Raw genomic sequence first — 20,889 nt, 5'->3', positions numbered from 1 at the left:
TGGAGAACAAAAATCCGAAGAAAAAAATTAAGCTTCAAGTACAAGCAGACAACAAAGAAAATAATGACAATAAAAACCAAAAAGGACCAATATCAAAGAAAGGAAAACGAATAGGAAAGAAATCAAGACCAGAACTACATCCGAATGTAACAGATGTGACAAAATCTATCGCCATTAACTTTTTAAAGGACGATCTTTAAGGAGGAACGTCTCAGATGTTCTACAATAATGAAAGTCACATGACCATTGAACCTGTGCCCAGGGGTAGTTTTTTAAGGAAGTTTTCCGGCCATTGCACATGGGGGCAATGTGGGGGACGGCACCCGTGTGTTGGGGTGTCGTCCCACAGTGTGGACGGCCGCGTCGGGGCTGCGGATGTGTGCCCAGAGGCGTTCCCGTGGCCTCGGCGCTAAGCGGCGAGGATGCAACACCTTGGTGGTTTAGTGGGGAGGCCTTGCCCTTCTGGTTCGGAGAGCCCCACATACCCCAGCGCTCCCCCGGGCGTTGGAGATGCAATTTCATGCATTAACCAAGTAAAAAAAAAGGGGGTAGTTTTAAGTCTGTGCATGATGGTATAGATTTGAGTTGTGTGCCTTGGAAAGATAATAAGATAGTTAGTAACCCTGTTATCTTCTTATTCTGGAGCACTGCCTATAACTAAAGCCGATTTGACAGGATAACAAAAGGCAAAATTGATATTACTTGCCCGTTTATCGTCCAAGAACACAATAATTTAAGGATTCATCTGTTAATTTGACGAGTGATAAGCAAAATTAATAATTAATAAACTGATTTATTCAATTAAGCATTATTTTATTCATATACCCTTTGCAGTCACTAGGATTTAGTCTATGAGGTATGCTAACTTTTATTTTCCTTAAACCATAACAAAACCTAGTGAAAAGTGTTATTACTAAGTTTACAACTAAATTACTACATGAACATTCTACCTCGTGTCTATTACCAAAGTTAGTAAGGGGTCTAAAATAGGTAATATACGTGAAAATTAAAATTTTACTAGTACTATCTGTTCTTTATTTAATATTCTTAAGAATCAATAGCTTTTCTAAAACCATACATTTACCTATAGTACCATACATTTAGAGCTCATTCACACGAAGACGAATCGTGATTTTTCACGAATCGTGTTTTTTCACGATTCGTTATTTTTTTTGACGGGAGCAATGCTTTTTATATACCCATGTTCACACGCTTCACGAATCGTGAAAAAAGACGTAGACGGATACGTCGGTCACTACGGTCATTAGAATGACGATTCGTTAAAAATCTCGAATCGTGATTGGCGCTCGCGCCCCGCGCGCCTGCCTGCTCCGCCCGCCTGTCTGCCCCACCCGCCGCACGCCCGCTCAATTCAGTACATTCCTTTGACTTGTTAAGACGTGTAGCGCTGCGCTTCAATAAAATCATGTCGAAAAAAGAAAAAGAAAAATTGTATGACCAACAAATAAATCGCGAAGTTTTGATTGCTGCAATCAAAGACAGGCCAGTTTTATGGAATAAATTTTTGGAAATTTATAAGGACAAAACCGCTAAAACAGCAGCATGGCGGGAAATATGCATAATTTTGAAAGAAGATTTTGAAGAAATGGATCAAAAGGACCGACAGTTGTTTGGTAAGTTTTTATTGAGAAAATTTTAAATACAAATCTATACTGCCTATATTTTGTTGTCTTGCCATGGTACTGATCCAGTTTCTGATAGAAAGTAGGTCATAAATTCATTTCTCATTGAATTGCCAGTTCCGACACTCGGTGATACTTCCTGGGGTAGTAAATTTTCAAAATTAAATTCTTTTTCTAATTCAATTCCCTCCTTTTTTATAATCAAATTGTGGAGGACAGTACAAGCTTTCACTACTGAAATAGCTGTTTCTCGTTTAAGGTCTATGGGTCTATGTAAAATTCTCCACTTATTTGCTAGAATGCCAAACGCACATTCCACGTATCTTCTCGCTCTGGTTAAACGATAATTAAATATTCGTTTACCTCTGTCAAGATGCGTTCCACCAAAAGGTCTTAATAAATGTGTGTGTAAACCAAATCCCTCGTCGCCAATAATTACGTAAGGAACTTGAACTTCTGATTCTGTAAATAAAGGCCTTGGTTCGGGTATATTCAAACGGCCTTCTGTCAACATTTTCCAAAAACTTGACTCTTTAAATATTGATGAGTCGCATTCTTTTCCATAGGAACCTACACTGACGTAAACGAATCGATAATCTGAATCTACGACTGCTAATAACACTATTGAAAAGAAATCTTTGTAGTTCATATATACTGAACCACTATTTGACGGCTTTCGAAGCCTAATATGCTTCCCGTCAACTGCTCCAAGGCAGTGAGGGAAATTGGCCTTTTCATTAAATCCACTTGCTATCTTTAACCACTCTTCTTCCTTATTAGGAAGTGGCATAAATTCTTCATATAAATTATTCCATATACTTTGCGTCACTTCTACTACGATGGTGGAAATGGTTGATTTGCCAATTCGATAACTAAAATGAAGATCTTCATAGGAAAGTCCTGACGCCAAATACCTAAAAAAATATTTCATTAAAACCAAATTAGTGGGATGAAGAAGTCGTATTTTCATTCAGAATAAGCGTTCCCACTAGGCACCCAAACGATTTCATATGTTTGACTGGCTGCCTAGTGGGATAGATTAGTCTAAATGAAAATACAACTTCTTCAAGCGCTTCTTCAATTATACAAATTCAGCTTACTAAGCATCCTCTTTTTACGAAAGCAAAAACCGTTATAAAACGTATGGGGCGTAGCCCGTACAAAACAACCACAGATCAGGTCCCTGTATATTTTATTTATGTATAATAATTCATAAATACACAGACGGACAGCGAACGGCGTTTGTGAATAGATATTCGCCCGACAACAGACCGCTCGTCTTGTCGTGACGTGTTTCGAAACCGTGTCCTTATCCTCTCGAGCGCCCCAACGTCAAAATTCAAATATACCGTTAAGCGTCCGGGCCAAAAATGGCGCGCGAAATTGAATTGGCGGTTGGCGTTTAAGCGGCGATTCCGTCATATTTTAATACTAACACCCTAGACATACCTTATATATTTGAAATCTACATAAAATTTGCTATAGATTAAAACAATAAACCACAAATAATATTTGATAGTGCTAGCACAATAGTCTGTTTAATCTGAATATTGTGTGCTTTAGGCATGTGTTTGAAGAAAGTCTAATAAATATTTTTAGGCAAAAAAAATAATATGACGAAAGGTCTTATCGTGTAGTTAATGAATAATGACATTAAAATCCAACTGTAAAATATACTCAAATCTTTAAAATTAGTTAAAAAAAGTATTTACAATATTGGTCATAAAGGAACATCTCGTTGGGTCAGATGTTGTTTATGGTGCTGTCTGGCCTATATCAACCACTTATTCAAGTGTGTGCATTAGATCGTCGTCTCGTTTCATCAGCTTCAATGTCAAATATGTTTGAAAGGGATAAAGATAGTTTTAGTATTTCGTTTTTACGTTTTTTAAATGTAAGATCGTTTTGCCGTACCACGGTGGCGGGGCGCTTGACGGGGGTAGAACATTCAACCGTGACACGGTGGCCGGGCGCTTGAGAGGTTATTATTACAGTTGTTTTCTAGTATAATATTCATCTGTGGTTGTTTTGTAATATTGGGAATAATGCGATGTAAATAAAAATCTTCTTATAAAACCGTTCATACAGTTTTATGAATTATTGTTTCAGGAAGTTCAGTGATGAAAAGGTGGACACAATTGAGAGACACTTGGAGGAAATCATTAGATGAAAACAAAGAAACAAAAAAATCTGGGTCTGGTACAAAATCTAAGCCCTACAAATATAATCAAGAGATGAGCTTTTTGAAGCCAATTATTAAGCCAGGTGAAACATATGACAATAATCCAAATACAAGAGATGAAGCCCAAAGAGAAAATGCAGATCAACAAGAAAATCAGAAAGAGAAACACTTAGAATCATCATCAAAAAAGAAAAGAATGGATAGTGGCAGCGTATTGGATGATAAAATGATGAAACTTGTTGATCATCAATTAAACACAATTGGAAGTGATGACCGTAACATGAATTTTTTTAAGGGGGTTCTGCCATCCCTTCAGCATTTTGATGATGATCAAATACTGGAATTCCAATCTGGGGTCATTAACCTAATACAGAGTATTAAAACTGGACGAAACTATTCGAATTGGCATCAAAATTATTACAATTCACATCATCACAACTATAATAGTGGTGGTTATTATACTAAGCCTCAAGAATCACCGGGAGGAACGTCTAATAATAATAATACTCGGCCTCTTCCTGAAAGTTCATCGATAGTAAATGCAGAAGTGTCTGCAGAAACGCCCACCCTCTACAACCTGGAACATCGCTGATCCATCGCGATGATCCAAGTGCATCACCGGCACTATCTACAGCTCTAAGTCAATTAAGTGATTATCTGGATCTATCAAATTTCTAAAAACATGTTCTAAATTATCATAAATATAACCAATAAATAAGAATAATAAATAATATAATTAGTTTTTCTTGCCTTATAGTTATCGCCAACTTTTCTTCAGGGCTAATGGCCTTTCTCATACATGTATCCTGTTTTCTCAAATCCGTATCCAACCTTTGGAGAAGGAAGTCAAAGGTATCTTTAGACATTCTAAAATAAGTGTAAAATTTGGTATCATCTTCTCGTAACGAGCTCATCAAAGTATAAAAATCCCCAACACTTTGTCTTTGCCTTAAAATTGGATGCACCCAGTGTATTCTTCTTGTTTTTCTTTTTTTAGATCGACGATAATACCAGTACAAAATTAAAGTATTCACGTCCATTGTCTTTGGTAGTTTACTCTCAACTGAACACAATCACGAAACAACATGTGAACATCAATTCGGATATTTTGACGAATCGTGAAAAAACACGATTCCGTATTCAATGTGAACATCTATCCGTCAAGGCGAATCGTGTTTTATACCGAATCGTCAAAGACGTATCCCGTGTGAATGCGCCCTTACCCATACTTTTTATAGTTCGCCCTTTTATATAATACGATTTTGTGCTGTCCTGTAAAATTTCCTTTTGAGCCTTTACTGGGTTTTGAAATGGGACAGCCATACTGACCAATGGTCAATGTTGGTGCCATAGAAAGCTTTATACATGAGTCATGTAACATGACACAAAAATGATGTACTTAAAACAAGACGTTGGAGGGGTGAGATAATCATTATATTATAGAAAACCTAAAGATTATACCTTTATACGACACGCCACATTTATTTAAAGAGATAAGGAATAATCTGTTGAACAAAGATTTAAAATATATTGGCCTTGATAAAATATAAAAAGTTGCCATGTGGGAATATTTCCAAAAAATCTACAAAGCTGACAAATCGTACGGAGAATTAAGGCTACTATCGAAGATTACTGAAGAGCATATAAATGTACAACAAAATAATAAAATGAAGGTAAAGACTGCGACGCAACTATTCAGCCATTCAATGGCGTCTGCCAACTCTGCCACCAGACATGTATATGATGCAGGCAACATTTCAAAAGAGTGCATACATCTGGTGCTCGTTTTATTATTGGTGGATATTACTATTTGAATCATTAAATGTGATTATATTATAATATTACTACAGACCTTTTAAAACTAATATCCCTGCGGTTGTGTGTCTGCGCAAGGTCGCAGCGAATACATAACTAGCTACCCTGGTCGCCGAGCGCCGGATGTGGCCGTTTTTGACAGAGTTTATCGAAGACTTCGAGAAACGGGTTCTGTTTTAAGACGAAATACAGATAAGGGAAGACCACGAATTAATGATGACGAAGAACAGGACAATGAAATAGTGCAACGCTTTCGAGCGGATCCGACTACATCCACTAATATTGTTGCCCGTGAACTGGGGCCCACGAAATGGAGAGTGAGGTTTACAGTGCATACTGCTGGCCTTTACCCACACCACTACACGCCGGTACACACCATTGAAGAAGGAGACCCTGCAAGAAGGTTGGACTTCTGCAGAGTCATGCTCAATGCTGACGTAGGAGACCCAGATTTTCTAAAAAACATCTTGTGGACAGACGAATCCAAATTTGATAGAGATGGGATCACCAATTACCATAACGCCCATTACTGGGCCCCAAAAATACAAGGGAATCCCAATAAGAAAAGAGTTAGGGTTCCCAACGAAGATTTAGTTTAAATGTGTGGATGGGAATTATCTCGAACCATTTGATTGGACCATACTTTCTCCCGGACAACCTGAATGGCGAAATTTATGAAAAGTTTTTGAGAGGCGACTTTAATGATTTACTTGAAGATCTGTAACTGAATTTAATCAGACACAATCATGTGGTATCAACACAATGGCTGCCCTGCCCATTTCAGAAGAAGTGTCAGAGACTGGCTGGACATAAATTATCCAAACAAATGGATAGGACGAGGTGGGCCGTTGCCATGGCCAGCACGAAGTCCGGACCTAACCCCCATGGATTTTCATGACAGTTTATTGATATTACAAGGATAATCCTAATAGGTTATGGGCCCAGGACCTTATCGGATAATAATAAACTGAAGAGCAAATATTTATACATTTCAAAATGTTACGCTTGTAAAACCTTAAACAATGGAGGTTACAAATGCAATGCGAATGAAAATTCCAAGTAAATTGCGCATTGATGGCAAAGGGCTTGGATATAAAAAAAGCCAAAACCAGAAAGAAACACAACACAGTGGTTAAAAGAAAATGACATGACCTTCCATTGACAATTGGTAAACATGACAGTATTTTATTTGCTGATGATATTACTGTAGTATTTGGATTTAACAAATAAACCATGATGTACAAATAAATAATACTCTTAAAAATATAATTCATTGGCTAGATATTAATTCATTATACATAAATAAAACAAAATTAATCAATTTCCGAACAAGTAAAAGCAAATCAATACAATTAAATATTAATCACAATGATTCACCTGTAGAGCAAATTAGTAGCACAAAATTTCTAGGCATTGTAATAAATGAACACCTTAACTGGAAAGAAGACATTGATAATTTATGTAAAAATATTAATAAATTTGTATTTGCTTTAAGACAAGTAAAAAATGTCACTTCAGAAAATACGTCCCCATTGGTATATCATTTATATGTTTGCTCAATAATCAGATATGGTGTTGTCGGGGATATTCTTCGGAAATAGGGCGCTTCTTATTTTTAACGCTCTACCGGAAGAAATTGTCAAACTTCCTCTGAATAAATTCTGCAGCAACTTAAATTAATGGATAATAGAACAAAATTTTTACTCGCTTGATGATTTTATCAGAAACCACACAATTCATAATCATGAACTATGGAAACAAGCCGTAATATTTAAAAAATCAACCTTTCTTGAAATGAAGATAGTTGGCAGTAAAGTTTCTATTAAATGAAATGGTGGTACCATCTATAAAAAATGTTATTAAAACTATAGAGGGATTTCAAGCTATTTGGAGAATATTGCATGATAAATACGAATTTTATGTCATGTTATGTCGCAATTTCAATCAGGGCCCCATCGAAAACTATTACTTATATCTCTTTGCTTCAGAACTTAAGTTAATGACAAAATGGAAATCTTTAAGAGATCAATTTCGTAAGGAGTTAAATTTTCAGCAACGTTCAAAATCCGGCCAAGCTGCCTCAAAACAACGAAAGTATATTGATTATGATGCATTACTTTTATTAAAGAAACACACAGAACACGCTTCAACATCGTCAAACATGTTCAATAGCCGGATCCACACCGGACAATCCAAAGGCATATCGGTTACTTAGTCAACTGTGTGTTCTGCCAAAACGCAGTACATTAAATCTTCTTGTCGTATGGTTAATGGTCAACCTAGTGTCAAAGTTGTTCAAGCCGCCCGAAGGCCTTTGACGTGGCGACAACAACCGGGACCGACTTTTTACGTGCTCTCCGAAGCACAGAGATTGCTTAACCCACAGATCGTTTACTGACCGGTGAGCACTTCTGGCTGTGGGCGCCTCAACATGTCGTCTTAATACAGTTCCGAGCTGCAGCAGCTTCTGCAAGATGACGACGAAGATGGCGAAGAAGACGGCGTACTAGATACCGAGTACCTCTGCGGTGACGATCTCGGTACATTCCGCGGCGAAAGGTCAGCATTTCGCGAAGAGGTAGGTCCCAAAATTGAAGGAACGTGTCCACTGGACATTTTCACTCAAATTTGGGACGTGCCAATAACGGAATTTATTGTTGAGGAGACGAACAAATATGCGCAACATACCATCGATACGGCTGTTGAAACAGATACCCTTCCACCAACATCAAGGGTGAATGGGTGGGATGTCTCCATCCACGGATGAAATATATCGCCTCATGGGCATAATGGTTCTGATGGGTATCAGGAACCGTATGGATGAGTACTGGAGCACGGGCATTTTGGGCATGCCAGGGTTTCGTAGCCTCATGTCACTACAATGGTTTTGGCTGCTCATGAAATTCCTGCATTTTGCCGACAATGACTAGACTTGTTATTGTTCTATGAATGCCAAAATTGCACCTCCGATTTTGAAGACTGATTAAATAGTATGATCTCAAATTCAACGAGTAGGATGACCAGTTTTTCCTTTTATACAAGAACTGGCCTGTACTCTATATCATAATGAATAACATCCTTTTTGCCACATTTTTCCAAAGTTTAATAATTAATCTATAAACTAAATCTATTTTGAAATTAATATACTCGAAATAAATAAAAATAGAAACCTTTAAGCAAAAAATTACTTGTCTCCGACAATGAGTGGAGAAGAAAGAAAATTATTTAAAATAAATTCAGTTTTGGAGTATCTAAATTCAAAATATCAGTCCATTTACTCGCCTCGCAAAGAACTATCTATTGACGAGTCGTTGCTGCTTTGGAAATGACGGCTGAGTTGGGTGCAGTGCATCGGCACGATTCGACATTAAGACGTATGAACTTTGCGAGGCGGTAACTGGCTATTGTCTTTGCTTTATACAGGAAGGACAGCTTCAACAAAACCTATTTTTGACTTCACTAGTTCGACCGCAAAAATCGTTCTAACATTAATGGGGGATATTTGGGCAAATGGTTCACAAACTTTTATAACTCTGTGGCTCTAGCTTGATTTTTAAAATCTAAAATGACCGACGTTGTTGGTACGCTTAACCGACGCCGAGTAGGCACACCCCAGGTTATAAAAGATATCGACGAGAAGCGTGTACCTGTTCATTGTGGTGACACGGCTGTTACGTCTTGGAAAGATGTAAAGATAGTCACCACTTTGTCGACTTACCACCCAAACGAGACAACATTGGGGCAACGTGCAGGGGTGGATTGCGCCATACCCGTTGTAGTACAAGCGATACATGGGAGGCGTCGATCTGAAAGACCAAAAGCTTTCGATGTACCTTTTAGAAAGGAAGAGGGGTCTAAAATGGTACATCAAAGTTTTTCGACGCCTCCTTAATGTTAGCATCCTGAATGCCCATGTCATCCACTGCGCAAATGCTGACCTTACGCAGCAAAAGAAAATGTCACACAGACAGTTTAGGTACGTCTTGGCGGAAGAAATATTTAAAAAATTTCCACCAGCGGGAAGATTGTGGCAATGGCGTACGTTCTGCCCGGCTAGACCTTTCTCAGGGACATTTCCCAGACCAAAGGGACATTCAGGCAGAATGTACGTCAAATAAACAAGAAAAAGTGAAAAGGGGCCGCTGTGTTCGCTGTGCCGCCAAGAAAATTAGGAAGACTACTACTAATTGTAAATTAATTTTGGTTTTGATTGTTTTTTCTTTATTTTATTTTTTTAAGTTTATTTAATATTTTGTATTTGTACGTTTAGGTACTTATTATTGTATTGTTGTAATTTATTTGTTAACTTTTTTTGTTTTTTTCTGATAGAAATGTATACTTTATTATTACTATACAAACATTATACACCTTAGTAACAAATAAAATATACATTTATATCCAGAGTTACCTTTAGCAAAAAAAATGTGCCCATTTTCAGACTTAGTTAACTGACTCATATAAAAGTACGAGAAAAAACGTCTCACTTTTAAAATTTAATCGAATGATGGACAACACGAAAAGTTACCTCAAAAGGCACCAACAAACAATAAGTGAATATCATTCATTAGACAACCAAGACCACTTTAGCTGAATACAATAACAAGAACAATACAAGACCAAGTAGAAGAAGCCTAATTAGCAGGAAATAAGGACTTCTACGGAACCATGACATAATATTGTTATGTACTATTCCACGACACAGTTGCAGTAGTAACTCATACTTTTGAAATTTATTAGTATTTAATAACCACATAATATAAAAGATGTTTTCTGTTGTCAGTCCCTATGTATGCTTAGATCTTCAAACTGCACTACTAAACAAAATATTTTCAGTAACTCCAGAGGTGATACTGATAATTTTTATACATGAATGTTTTCGTAAAATAACTTTTTAAACCAGGCGAAGCAGGGGCGGGCCGCTAGTACTAATAAATTAGCAACCAAAGTTTCTAGCTGTTTCTCCTCATAAACAATACGCATATTATCTAAAATGGTTGTAGATTCAAAACATTGCAACCATTTTAAATATTATATTAAATTTAGTTTTTGTTGTGTAAGCTTTGATTATGCAACAATAATATAATCACAGCTTACACGACGTTTATTAGTTAAATAAAATAAGCAGAATTTTCACTTCCACATACATTATTGAAGAACATTTTCATAAAATTGTTGTATATTACAATGATAAGATGCAACATTTTTAAACAAAGGACATAGACAAAAAGATTGTCCAGGCAAACAAGACTTTAACTGAAGTCATCACAACTTACAGCAAGTTTCAGAAATCAGACAGTGTCTTCTCAATTACTACAAACCCCAGTTGCAGCAAAAACTGAAAGATGTCCAGAGAGCATTCTGGCATTGAAGAACAACTACACCAATCAGAAACAAGAGTTTGAATTGTTAGGACTTTCAACAAACAGGGAACAGAAAAACAGACGTCGAAATCTCTGCATCAACCATCCTCTGATGGGTGTCAAATGATAGCAGGCTTGAACTCAATGCTTTGAGGAACAACTAGAATGTTCCTCCTATCACTGAGATAGCCTCAATAATGAGGTCAACCACCTTTCACAGGAGTGATTTCAGGCCTTTTCAAGAGAACTATCACTGAATCACTTAAGTGTCTAAGTAGGATCTTCATCTCGCAACAACTTCCAAATTTCATGTGAAGCACACTCAGCATCCTCAGGCCTCATATTGTTAAGTCTTCCCACGACATACTTGGAGAAGAACCAGTATGTCTGATCTTGGGCCGGTTCAGCAGAGAGAGGCTCCATGGCTTGCAGCAGTTCATCGATCACTTGCTTACACTTAGTTTTGTTAGTACTCTGTTTCTTAGCGCGAGGTTTGGTGCGTGGTCTATTTGTACGTTGACCACGCTCCCTTATACCCAAATTGGTTTCATCATCTTCAGTTTGATATTCCATTTTCACATCAGAATTTCTAGATACATCAACTTCTATTTGTTCCGGAAAAGAGGTGTAGTTCTGAAACAAAAATAATGAAATGAATTTACTTTTTGAATTCAGAAAGTGATATTTCTAATATTTTCTATTGTTTCTCTAGAATAAATCATGGTGAAAGCTTTAAATATAGTAGAGTATTGAAAGCAATGATAACTCTATTTTAAACATTTATATTTGAAGTAAAAAAGTCTACACCACATGCAACAGTTCAAACTGCAGTTTAACCAATTCTCAAAATTAAATAATATAGAAACACATGCATAATTTGCTAATATGTATGGTAACTACTAAAAAACTTTTTAGTAACAAGTAGCTAACATCATTTATGTGAAATCGTTTAAAAATGCCTAACATCCAATTTTAGTCTAGTCTCAATAGTTATGAGAGACAATATTGCTTACATCATAGTTGGTGTCTTCTTTCTTAGGCACATGTCTCAAGAACTGCAGTGGTTTCCACAGCGGCCAGCACGGCGTGTAGATGTCTTGTGGACACTTGGCCGTCTCCTTAGACTTGTCCACCTTCCTCAGGTTGTGGTTGAAGGTGCTCCTGATGTTCACCCAGCGGTCTCGAACTGACCGAGCTGAAACAAGGAACAAAAGATTAATACATATAGCTGTTATACCAAAAGATGTATTATTTACACATTTTGCTATCAACATGTCAGTTCTATGTAACAGGGGGCAAGCCTAATGCTATTTATGGAGCATGTAACCAAATTCTGAGCTACTACTGAGAAATATTCTACCACCCTTTTAAAAGTTTATTATATTGACACAACTTACCAGTGAAGCCACAGCCCAACCTAGCAGCAAATTCCGCGTACGCTTTGTATTTCTGCTGAATATGATGGTTTGTGTTGCCGAAAGGACGCCATATGTATTCTCTACGACGAACAAATTCTACCAATTCTAATTCTAACTTGCGCGTCCAAAAACACGGCTTGCGAGGCATATTTCCATGAATTATTGCTAACTTGACGATGATAAAATTGCAACGAAAAAAGAGTAATGAAATCCGAGAGTTTTATTAACGAGTCGAACCCGTCCCTCACCGATTGCGTTGACTTACCAGACTTACTAACTTTTCGTTCGTTCATTACTTCATTCGTTCATTTCGTTAGATTCTTTTTTGGCGGTGAAATCTGTGTTGCCAACTGCCAACATTAAAGCGCTAAAGAAGCAACATTGATAACAAATCATTTGTAGTTAATTTAGGTAACAATCCAGCAGTTACAAATGAAATATTAAAGCTGGAAAATTGTTATCTTATTCTAATGGCTGGAAGTCTTTAGGCCAGGCAATCTCAGTTTGTTCCTTTCCATAGGCGCGGAGCTAGTGTCTCGATTTAAATTATTTAGTTGATAATAATCGGTAATAAGTCTAAATAGACACGGTGCATATTGTGATAACAATTTAAATGTTTTTATTTTAAATAATTATAATTATTTTCTGATAATTACCTATATTAATGCCCATGGAATGCACTCTACGTCAATACAAAGTCTAAAATGTTAAAACATCAATGACGTGCAGGCTTCTGCAGCGGTTGCCTGTTTGCTACAATTATCTACCTACTTTATGTTAGATACCTTCAAAATATATAAGTGTAATCTAAATAATTGATACATGCCAAGGCGTTATATTAAGTCGTCGAATAATTAAAGTCTAAAAGTAAATAAGAGTATTTCCAGAGATAAAAAATAAATTTCAAACTAGCGCATGATTGAACGCTGGTTTAAAGTAAAACTAATAGAATCATTTGATGTAGGTAGATTATTTTTATTTTAAATTTATAACTACGATTTAAAGTGTGTTCGAACCATTAATTACTTCCATGGTTCGAACCAAACGGATTTGATTTTTGACTTGATTCTGTTCGGAGTAAAAATGTCAAAGTGATTTCCATCGTAATTCAAAGACGGTGATATGATAAGTAGCTACCTACCCGTAACTTACGTGTGTGGTAGATACTGTCCGTGTAAGGTGATAGTAAATAAATAAAAAAATTGCGATGTACGTATGTAGAGCAACTAGCAAGATGCACTGAGCGTTCTTGCCAAGGACGCAATCTGACCTTGCTAACTAATGCTAGGCACTTAGAATGACATAAAAACTGAATTAATAAGTCGAGAAAATTAGGTACTTTGCGTCTATGATTTTTTGTTATCTACCTAGCTATAGAGATTTTTAGAAACAAATAGCCAATCAAATATTTCCAAATAGGTACCTACACTATACGAAAGAGGTGGGTGAATAAAACAACGGCATCAGACATTATCAAATATTTGTTTTGTTTTTCTGTTTTGAGGTTTTAATTTTTGGTAAAGTGTACTCGACGTATGTATGTCGACGTGCTTCGAGTATTTAGAATATGACGAGATATTCTACGTACTCGACTCTATAATATATATCCCTGTTCTCTGAAATTATTAAAAAGAACCATATGAAATCATGAAAATCAAAGAGTTAGTTTTATGATAGATGATGAAAACAAAGAGAATTGTGTTTTGAAGATTGAAGGTCACCAGTTGCCGCGTTTTTTATCAATGATGCCAATATTACGATCAAAATATTCTTTGTTTGGATATACGTCTCAAATTATAAAAAAAACCATAAACTAGGAATACGCAATTCGCGTCAATAAAGAAACGATAATTTGAAAATAATATCAATAACAATTTTTATTTTATCGTGTTCTTACCACAATAAAATAAAATATCATTTTATAATATTTACATCATCAGACCATTCACACATGGTCATTTAATATTTCAATGTTATTATAATTATAAATAATAATATATAAATACATATTTATTTTGGTCTAATCTACCATGAGTAGGTACTTTCTAGAAGAGAATAGAGAAGAATAGAGAGAGAATTCCGATAATGTCACTACGTCCATTAAAAAATGACATGATCGAAATTTTACAGTGTGAAATAACAAAATAAATGATCACGTTCACGCTTACATTGAAAATCAAAATCCTTTTTTATATCAATCATTTATGATTTCATTTATCACGTACATGTAACCGTTGTACTTAAATATAACAAGAAAAAACATCAGGTAAACTTGTATTAAAATAAGTCAAGCAATGTTGCTCAATGTTAGTCAGTAACATGTGGTAACATGTTGCCGATAAGAGTGCGAATTTTTTTTTACGGTTTCTATAATATCACATCTCTTATTATGCGACAACTAGATAATACGAAAACTGTCCAATTTAGTTTTAAAGTACAAATCATCTCAAAGCACAAATAATATAATTTTACACCTAACGGCTACACGGATTGTTAAAATATAAGGATAAATTTCTTTATTTTTAGGATAATAATTAATCTAAACATATACAGAAATTTATTACAATAAAACTTAACTATAAGTAACTTTTAAAAACTAAACTAAACTAGAAATAATTTAAAAAAACAAAATATTTACATACTTACAATTATAATAAACTAAACTAGAAATAGGTAGTTAACAAGATTTCTACACGGATTGGTTGTACATAAACGATATCTTTAATAGTAGGTACCTACACTTTATTATTATAACTGTCGTTCATTAAATGATGGAATGAACTTAAACGAAATTGATTAATAATTAATAAAATTTATATTATTGGTTGTAAAAAAAAAAATATTTTATTTGTTTTCATAAACTACAAACACTCTGGCTGTTTATTTTAAAACTATAAGTAGCCATAGACATCTTCTTGACGTCCGACGCCGTTCTTTTAAAGTGGGTCATGTTGGTACTACTGTTGCTAACGCCATTTTTGTTATACACTAGAAGCTGCATAAGGTGATTTTTTTTTACTCATAGCCAAAGTTAGTGAGTGCGAAAGAGAGATCCGAATTGGACAGACTTACGTAGCTTCTAATAACCTGAATATTTTCTTCAAAGCTTATTTACGACGTTTCTCATTGTCTATGCTGTAGATACGCATCCCGAGCGATACATACGGTGTAAAGCTTTTAGTGACAAATGTATAGTAAAAATGAAGGAAAACGCCGTACTTAAGTGGCAAAAAGTATACAACCCCACCGGCCCGCAGCCCCGACCTCGCCATGGCCATCGCGCGGTCGCCATAAAAGATTTAATGATAGTTTTCGGCGGCGGAAACGAAGGGATAGTTCACGAGCTGCACGTCTTCAACACCACCACAAACCAATGGTTCGTACCAGTCACGAAAGGAGAAGTGCCCCCAGGATGCGCAGCATACGGCTTTGTGGTCGACGGTACGCGTCTTCTCGTTTTTGGCGGCATGGTGGAGTATGGCAAGTATTCCAACGATCTCTACGAACTACAGGCCTCACGGTGGGAATGGAAGCGTCTGAAGCCTCTACCGCCCAAACAGGGACTCCCGCCTTGCCCACGTCTCGGTCACAGCTTCACACTTCTAAATGGAATGGTTTACTTATTTGGCGGACTGGCCAATGAGAGCGATGACCCCAAGAACAACATCCCAAGATACCTCAACGACCTTTATACTTTAGAGTTGTATCCGAACTCTTCTATGACTGTATGGGACATACCCTTGACGTACGGACAGTCCCCGCCTCCGCGAGAGTCACACAGTGGTGTGGCTTACACAGACAGAAATACTGGTAAATCTTCTCTAATCATCTACGGAGGCATGAGCGGGTCGCGTCTCGGCGACCTGTGGGTGCTGGACATGGAGAGCATGTCGTGGTCGCGTCCTGAAGTAGGCGGGCCGCCACCTCTGCCTCGGTCCCTGCACACTGCCACAGTTATTGGTCATCACATGTATGTATACGGTGGCTGGGTACCATTAGTACCTGATGAATCCAAACTTGCTACACATGAGAAGGAATGGAAATGCACCAATACCCTTGCCTCCCTGAACCTGGAAACGATGACTTGGGACAATATAGCCTTGGACAAGTTTGAGGAATGTGTCCCCCGTGCACGCGCCGGGCACAGTGCTGTTGCCATTCAGACAAGACTTTACATTTGGTCAGGAAGAGATGGCTATCGAAAAACATGGAATAACCAGATCTGTTGCAAGGATCTGTGGTATCTAGAGGTTGGAGTGCCACCACAGGCTAACCGTGTAGCCCTTGTACGAGCCGGAACTACATCATTAGAATTATGTTGGCCTCAAATGAACACAGTAACAACTTTCCTACTTCAAGTTCAGAAATGTGGCAAGGTGACCCCTGCAAGATTCCCGTCAGCGGCCGAACCGCTCGCCGCTCCTCCGCCCGCGTCTCCCGTGGCCGTGCCCAACCCTGCTGACATGATCAAGGGGTATGGCGTCACTTCACCTGTGTCTGGCGGCATGGAGCCGGTGCGCGCCGCCGCCACCACCGTTTCACCAGCTACTACCACTGTCATGACTCCACAAAAGATTGTTCCGACTGCCATCAAGGTTCCAGCGCAGGCTGCTGTTAAAATGTCACCAAATACGCCGACCCTCAAACAAGCCACTTATCAGGCGAAGACGGTCGTGAAATCTCCAGCGACAGTGTCGGCGACGGCAGGCTCCTCACAGCAGATTAAAGTGGCTGCCGTTACTCCACAAGGTGTTACCAGGATCGTGAGTGGCGTCGCTACGCCGGGCACTGTGCGCGTGTCCACCGCGCAATCTAACGCACAGATAGTACTGAGTTCCCCGGCGGCGGGTGGTGGCTCCGCTACGCCGCGTTTCGTTCAAGTTAAAACCGGAGGCAGTGCTGGCGTGCCCGTCAAGCTGGGTGCGGGTAATGTTCCGGTCAAACTAGCCGGTAACGCCGTGCCTCTTAAAATCGGAACAAACATCCAAGGCAAGATAGCTACAAATAGTGTACAAAAAGTCGGGCAGATGGGCGCGACCAACGTCCCACTCAAGTTGGGAGCGGGTAACGTCAAGATTGGCACAAGTAATGTTCTCGTTAAAACAGCGGGTGGTGTTCCCATTCAGGCGGGAGTAGCTAATCTCCAAACAAAGGTAGCAGCTGGAGTTCCAGTGAAACTGGGCGCTGGCAACCTGCCCGTCATAGCGAGCAGCGGTGGTGCAATCCAGATCGCGAGCAGCGCTCTCGGCGGCCAGCAGGTGAAGACGCCCGTGTACAAGATCGTGACGGCCAAGTCGGGCGAGCAGACGGCGACGGTGACGACGAGCACGGGAGCAGCGGGCGGCGCCACAGTGCTGCGGCAGGCGGGTGGCAACGCCGGTATTCCCGTCATCATCAAGAAGACGCCAGGTGCTAACGCGCAAGCAAGCGCAGCCCCACAGTACGTGACACTGGTGAAAACGTCTACCGGGATGACAGTGGCGACGATGCCGAAGGTAGCGATGATGCAAAACCGGCCGTCGGCGCCTGCGACCGTTGCGCAGGCTCAAGGCTTAGCGCCCGGCGCGACCATCGTAAAGCTGGTGTCCACGAACACGGTGGGCGGCAATAAGATCATCACCCTGCCGTCGAATATGCTGCAGCTCGGTAAGTCTGGAGTGGGCGGCAAGCAGACCATCGTGATCACCAAGTCGGCGAGCCAAGCGGCGCAGTCGAATCAGCAGCAGTGAGTGCCGGCTGGCTGACGACACCATCTCAGTGCCCTAAGACAGCGGCGAGAGAGCCGAGTGAGTTGTGAGCCTGCACTGTGACTGATGTGTGTGCGCTGGTGTGTCTAGATTGTAAATTTAAATATTAAAAACACTGAGTGCGTTTCGCGGACTTACAGTATATTCTAAATCATATTGAAAATAGTATATTGAGTCTTTTGTATGTTAAATGGGTCTGTGTAGAAAATGTCCTCATAGAGTTTTTACTAAAAAATATTTTATTTACTCTTATAAATTAATTATATTAATGTATGTGACTATGCACCAATTCCTAAATTTGTTCTGATACAAATCCATAATGTAGATTGTGGAAGAAACCATGAGCTCTCCACCCTGCGTGGTGGTCAAATAGGAATTTACACTTAAGTGCCTGTTGTGCAGTTGTGCCGTTGTTGTGCTTAGAGGTTGACGAGGGACGAGGTGTTTGTAAGTAGTCTGTGTGGAGGCAATGTCACATGAAACACACACACATTAAGTTCATGTTAATTGTAAGACTTAAGTTTTATTACTTGTATTAAATATTTTTGTATGTTATTGGATTTTGTTATACAACTATGTAGTAAAAATATTTTCCTAAAATGAATCCTTTGTTTATATAAAACAGCAATGATCCAGTACACTCGAGCTATCTGCTGCTATTGGTCTCTGCAAGTACAAGACATTCAATGTTTGTTTTAATGAAAAATGTCTTCCGCTCTATTAAGTTTCCAAAGAGTTCCCTCGATACTGAGTTGATCATTCATTATGATTTCGGACATGACGTGTGTATGTAGTGTGCTAGAACAGATATAGAATATTATATATTACTGCCCTGATTGTAATGGCTGCCATCACTGGACAGGGCATGGTTCACCAAGTGGACAGTTCCCTGGATGCGGCCATTACAAACACGGCGAGTTGTTTGTTAGTTTTAGTTTTATCACAACATAGTATGCACTATTTGTTTTTGACGACCAGCTGATGATTTGACGGCGTTTTGTTGTTGCGGTACTTGGATCGATGGCGTGTGTTCGCGGTCTGCTAGCGTCAACTAGCGTCAGTTAGCGCGCTGTCCGAGGCTAATGTCAGTATTGTAGACAGTGAGGCAGTGAGACAGTGTAGACACCTCAGAGCGGAGCCCCGCGCGTGCTCATGGCACTGTCGACACGATGTTTGCAACATAAGGACACCTCCGTTTAAACTATGACAAATTCTTTGATGAAGCTATCAATAAACTGTTCCGTAAATAATATAATATATATTATGTTAAAAATGCAGAATGTAATTTGTGACGCGATAATAGAATAATAGTTGAGGTTCACTCATTAACGTTCCGCGTCAAATTACAAGTTTTTATTGTGTTAAATATTTTATTATTTAACTGTTGATTGTGTTGAAAATGATATTCTGCATTTTTATATTTTTAGCGTAAGTGTCATAGATGTACGTACGTAGAATAATCATAAAAATAATAAGGTAAGCGAGGTATGGAATGTAAATATCATTAAGTAGATAAATTTAATGTTATAGTTTGTTCATATTATGTTCATTTGCTTGAATAAACGATTTGGATAAGCGCAACTTTCATTTCCAGTACCTACCTACATAGAGCCATAGTGCGGTGACGATAACATCGTTGCGTAATGACAATACTCGTTTGTAATGCATCATTATCTTATTGTGTAGTCATCGAGAAATTAACTAGGCCACATAGAAAAAGTCTTTAAAATAGACCTAATTCTAGGAATCAAACCTGTGACCCCATGTAAGAATCTAATAGGAATTGTCACGAGTCAGTCAAATGTATTACGACGCAATGCATAATGTAATGAAATAATAGCATAATTGCAGTTTTCTGTAATTATGTTTATTTAGTAATACGACAGTATTTTATTTAGTATTGCGTTATTTTGTTGTACATTATTTAGAATTAGTAAATTATTCTTATCTACTGCCATCTAGACAATGCGTTTCAAACGTGCAAACTTAATCGACGTTTGATAGTGTTACGAATAACCGCTAGATGTCGCCACTAGTAACTTTTTTAAGTAATGTTTTATAGCTAATTGTTTTGGTTTATCTTATTGATTACCAATATTAATTTACCGACTTTTCCATGCCAAACTCGTGGTAATATTTGTGTAAAATAAATCATAAACGTTATGACATTCCTATCGTAAATACAAGATGGCGCTACTAGTCGCGAATGTGAAAGGTGCATTTTAGTAATTTTCAATAATAATAAATTAAAAAATATTAAATTTAACTACTAATAATTTAGAATCATAATTTCTCAACTAACACATGCATAACATAGTAACATGTAACGTAGAGCGCTCTAAATACTGTCCGTATTTGTACTCTAAAGACTTAATAATTATGCGAAAGCACGGAGCAAGCAGTTTAAACAGAAAAATGCATTTAAACCCGCTTACTACAGCATTTATTTAATGTAGTTGCAGATGTCTGATGGTATTCTTTGGAAAGAACAATTTTAATCAAAATAATAGTGTTAGGGCTTGTTTCGAAGGACATGCTTCAATAGTGAAATAAAATATAATTACTCGTTTACTTATTGGTGTCGCATTTAATATGCTTTACGTACATTAAATATTATCGCTGAAACAAGTCACAAAATCACTTATGAAGCTGTGCCTCCAACTTGCTCTACTAGAGGTCACTAGTAGTCTTTGAGCCACGAATTTAGCACACCATTTGAAGTGT

The 20,889-nt window shown here is 38.1% G+C and overlaps 3 protein-coding genes across 4 annotated transcripts; 2 read left to right on the top strand and 1 right to left on the bottom strand.

The window, feature by feature from the left end:
- The first annotated feature begins 275 nt into the window (after window positions 1–275).
- On the top strand, window positions 276–4,635 carry LOC142980426 (uncharacterized). The gene is made up of 2 exons (XM_076125794.1): window positions 276–1,634; window positions 3,753–4,635. The coding sequence occupies exons 1-2, from the start codon at window positions 1,427–1,429 to the stop codon at window positions 4,415–4,417; spliced, it is 873 nt and encodes a 290-aa protein (XP_075981909.1). The 5' UTR covers window positions 276–1,426; the 3' UTR covers window positions 4,418–4,635.
- Window positions 1,627–12,726, bottom strand: LOC142980427 (uncharacterized). 2 transcript variants are annotated; one of them, XM_076125795.1, is made up of 4 exons: window positions 12,398–12,726; window positions 12,014–12,195; window positions 4,576–11,633; window positions 1,627–2,557 (listed from the first exon to the last, which is right to left on the bottom strand). In XM_076125795.1, exons 1-3 carry the CDS (start codon window positions 12,564–12,566, stop codon window positions 11,271–11,273), a joined length of 714 nt encoding a protein of 237 aa, XP_075981910.1. In that variant the 5' UTR covers window positions 12,567–12,726; the 3' UTR covers window positions 1,627–2,557; window positions 4,576–11,270. The 2 variants fall into 2 exon arrangements, with proteins under 2 accessions (XP_075981910.1, XP_075981911.1); XM_076125796.1 differs by having other exon boundaries at window positions 11,212–11,633.
- A 2,789-nt stretch (window positions 12,727–15,515) lies between these two features.
- Window positions 15,516–19,740, top strand: Hcf (Host cell factor). The gene has a single exon (XM_076126265.1). It carries the CDS (start codon window positions 15,619–15,621, stop codon window positions 18,145–18,147), a length of 2,529 nt encoding a protein of 842 aa, XP_075982380.1. The 5' UTR covers window positions 15,516–15,618; the 3' UTR covers window positions 18,148–19,740.
- Window positions 19,741–20,889: the final 1,149 nt, after the last annotated feature.

The sequence above is a fragment of the Anticarsia gemmatalis genome, chromosome 18, assembly GCF_050436995.1.
Source record: "Anticarsia gemmatalis isolate Benzon Research Colony breed Stoneville strain chromosome 18, ilAntGemm2 primary, whole genome shotgun sequence".
NCBI classification, from domain to species: Eukaryota; Metazoa; Arthropoda; class Insecta; order Lepidoptera; family Erebidae; genus Anticarsia; species Anticarsia gemmatalis.
The sequence above is the reverse complement of the archived record's forward strand: the minus strand, read 5'-3'. Positions and strand labels throughout refer to the sequence as shown.

What these genes read in the sequence shown, in the direction of transcription:
- LOC142980426 (XM_076125794.1), top strand. Translation starts at nt 1,427, where the DNA reads ATGTCGAAAAAAGAAAAAGAAAAATTGTATGACCAACAAATAAATCGC. An exon ending in AAAGGACCGACAGTTGTTTG is followed by an intron (nt 1,635 to 3,752) that starts GTAAGTTTTTAT and finishes TTATTGTTTCAG; the next exon opens with GAAGTTCAGTGATGAAAAGG.
- LOC142980427 (XM_076125795.1), bottom strand. Translation starts at nt 12,566, where the DNA reads ATGCCTCGCAAGCCGTGTTTTTGGACGCGCAAGTTAGAATTAGAATTG. An exon ending in GTTGGGCTGTGGCTTCACTG is followed by an intron (nt 12,196 to 12,397) that starts GTAAGTTGTGTC and finishes TCCTTGTTTCAG; the next exon opens with CTCGGTCAGTTCGAGACCGC. An exon ending in AAGAAGACACCAACTATGAT is followed by an intron (nt 11,634 to 12,013) that starts GTAAGCAATATT and finishes TTTTTGTTTCAG; the next exon opens with AACTACACCTCTTTTCCGGA.
- Hcf (XM_076126265.1), top strand. Translation starts at nt 15,619, where the DNA reads ATGAAGGAAAACGCCGTACTTAAGTGGCAAAAAGTATACAACCCCACC.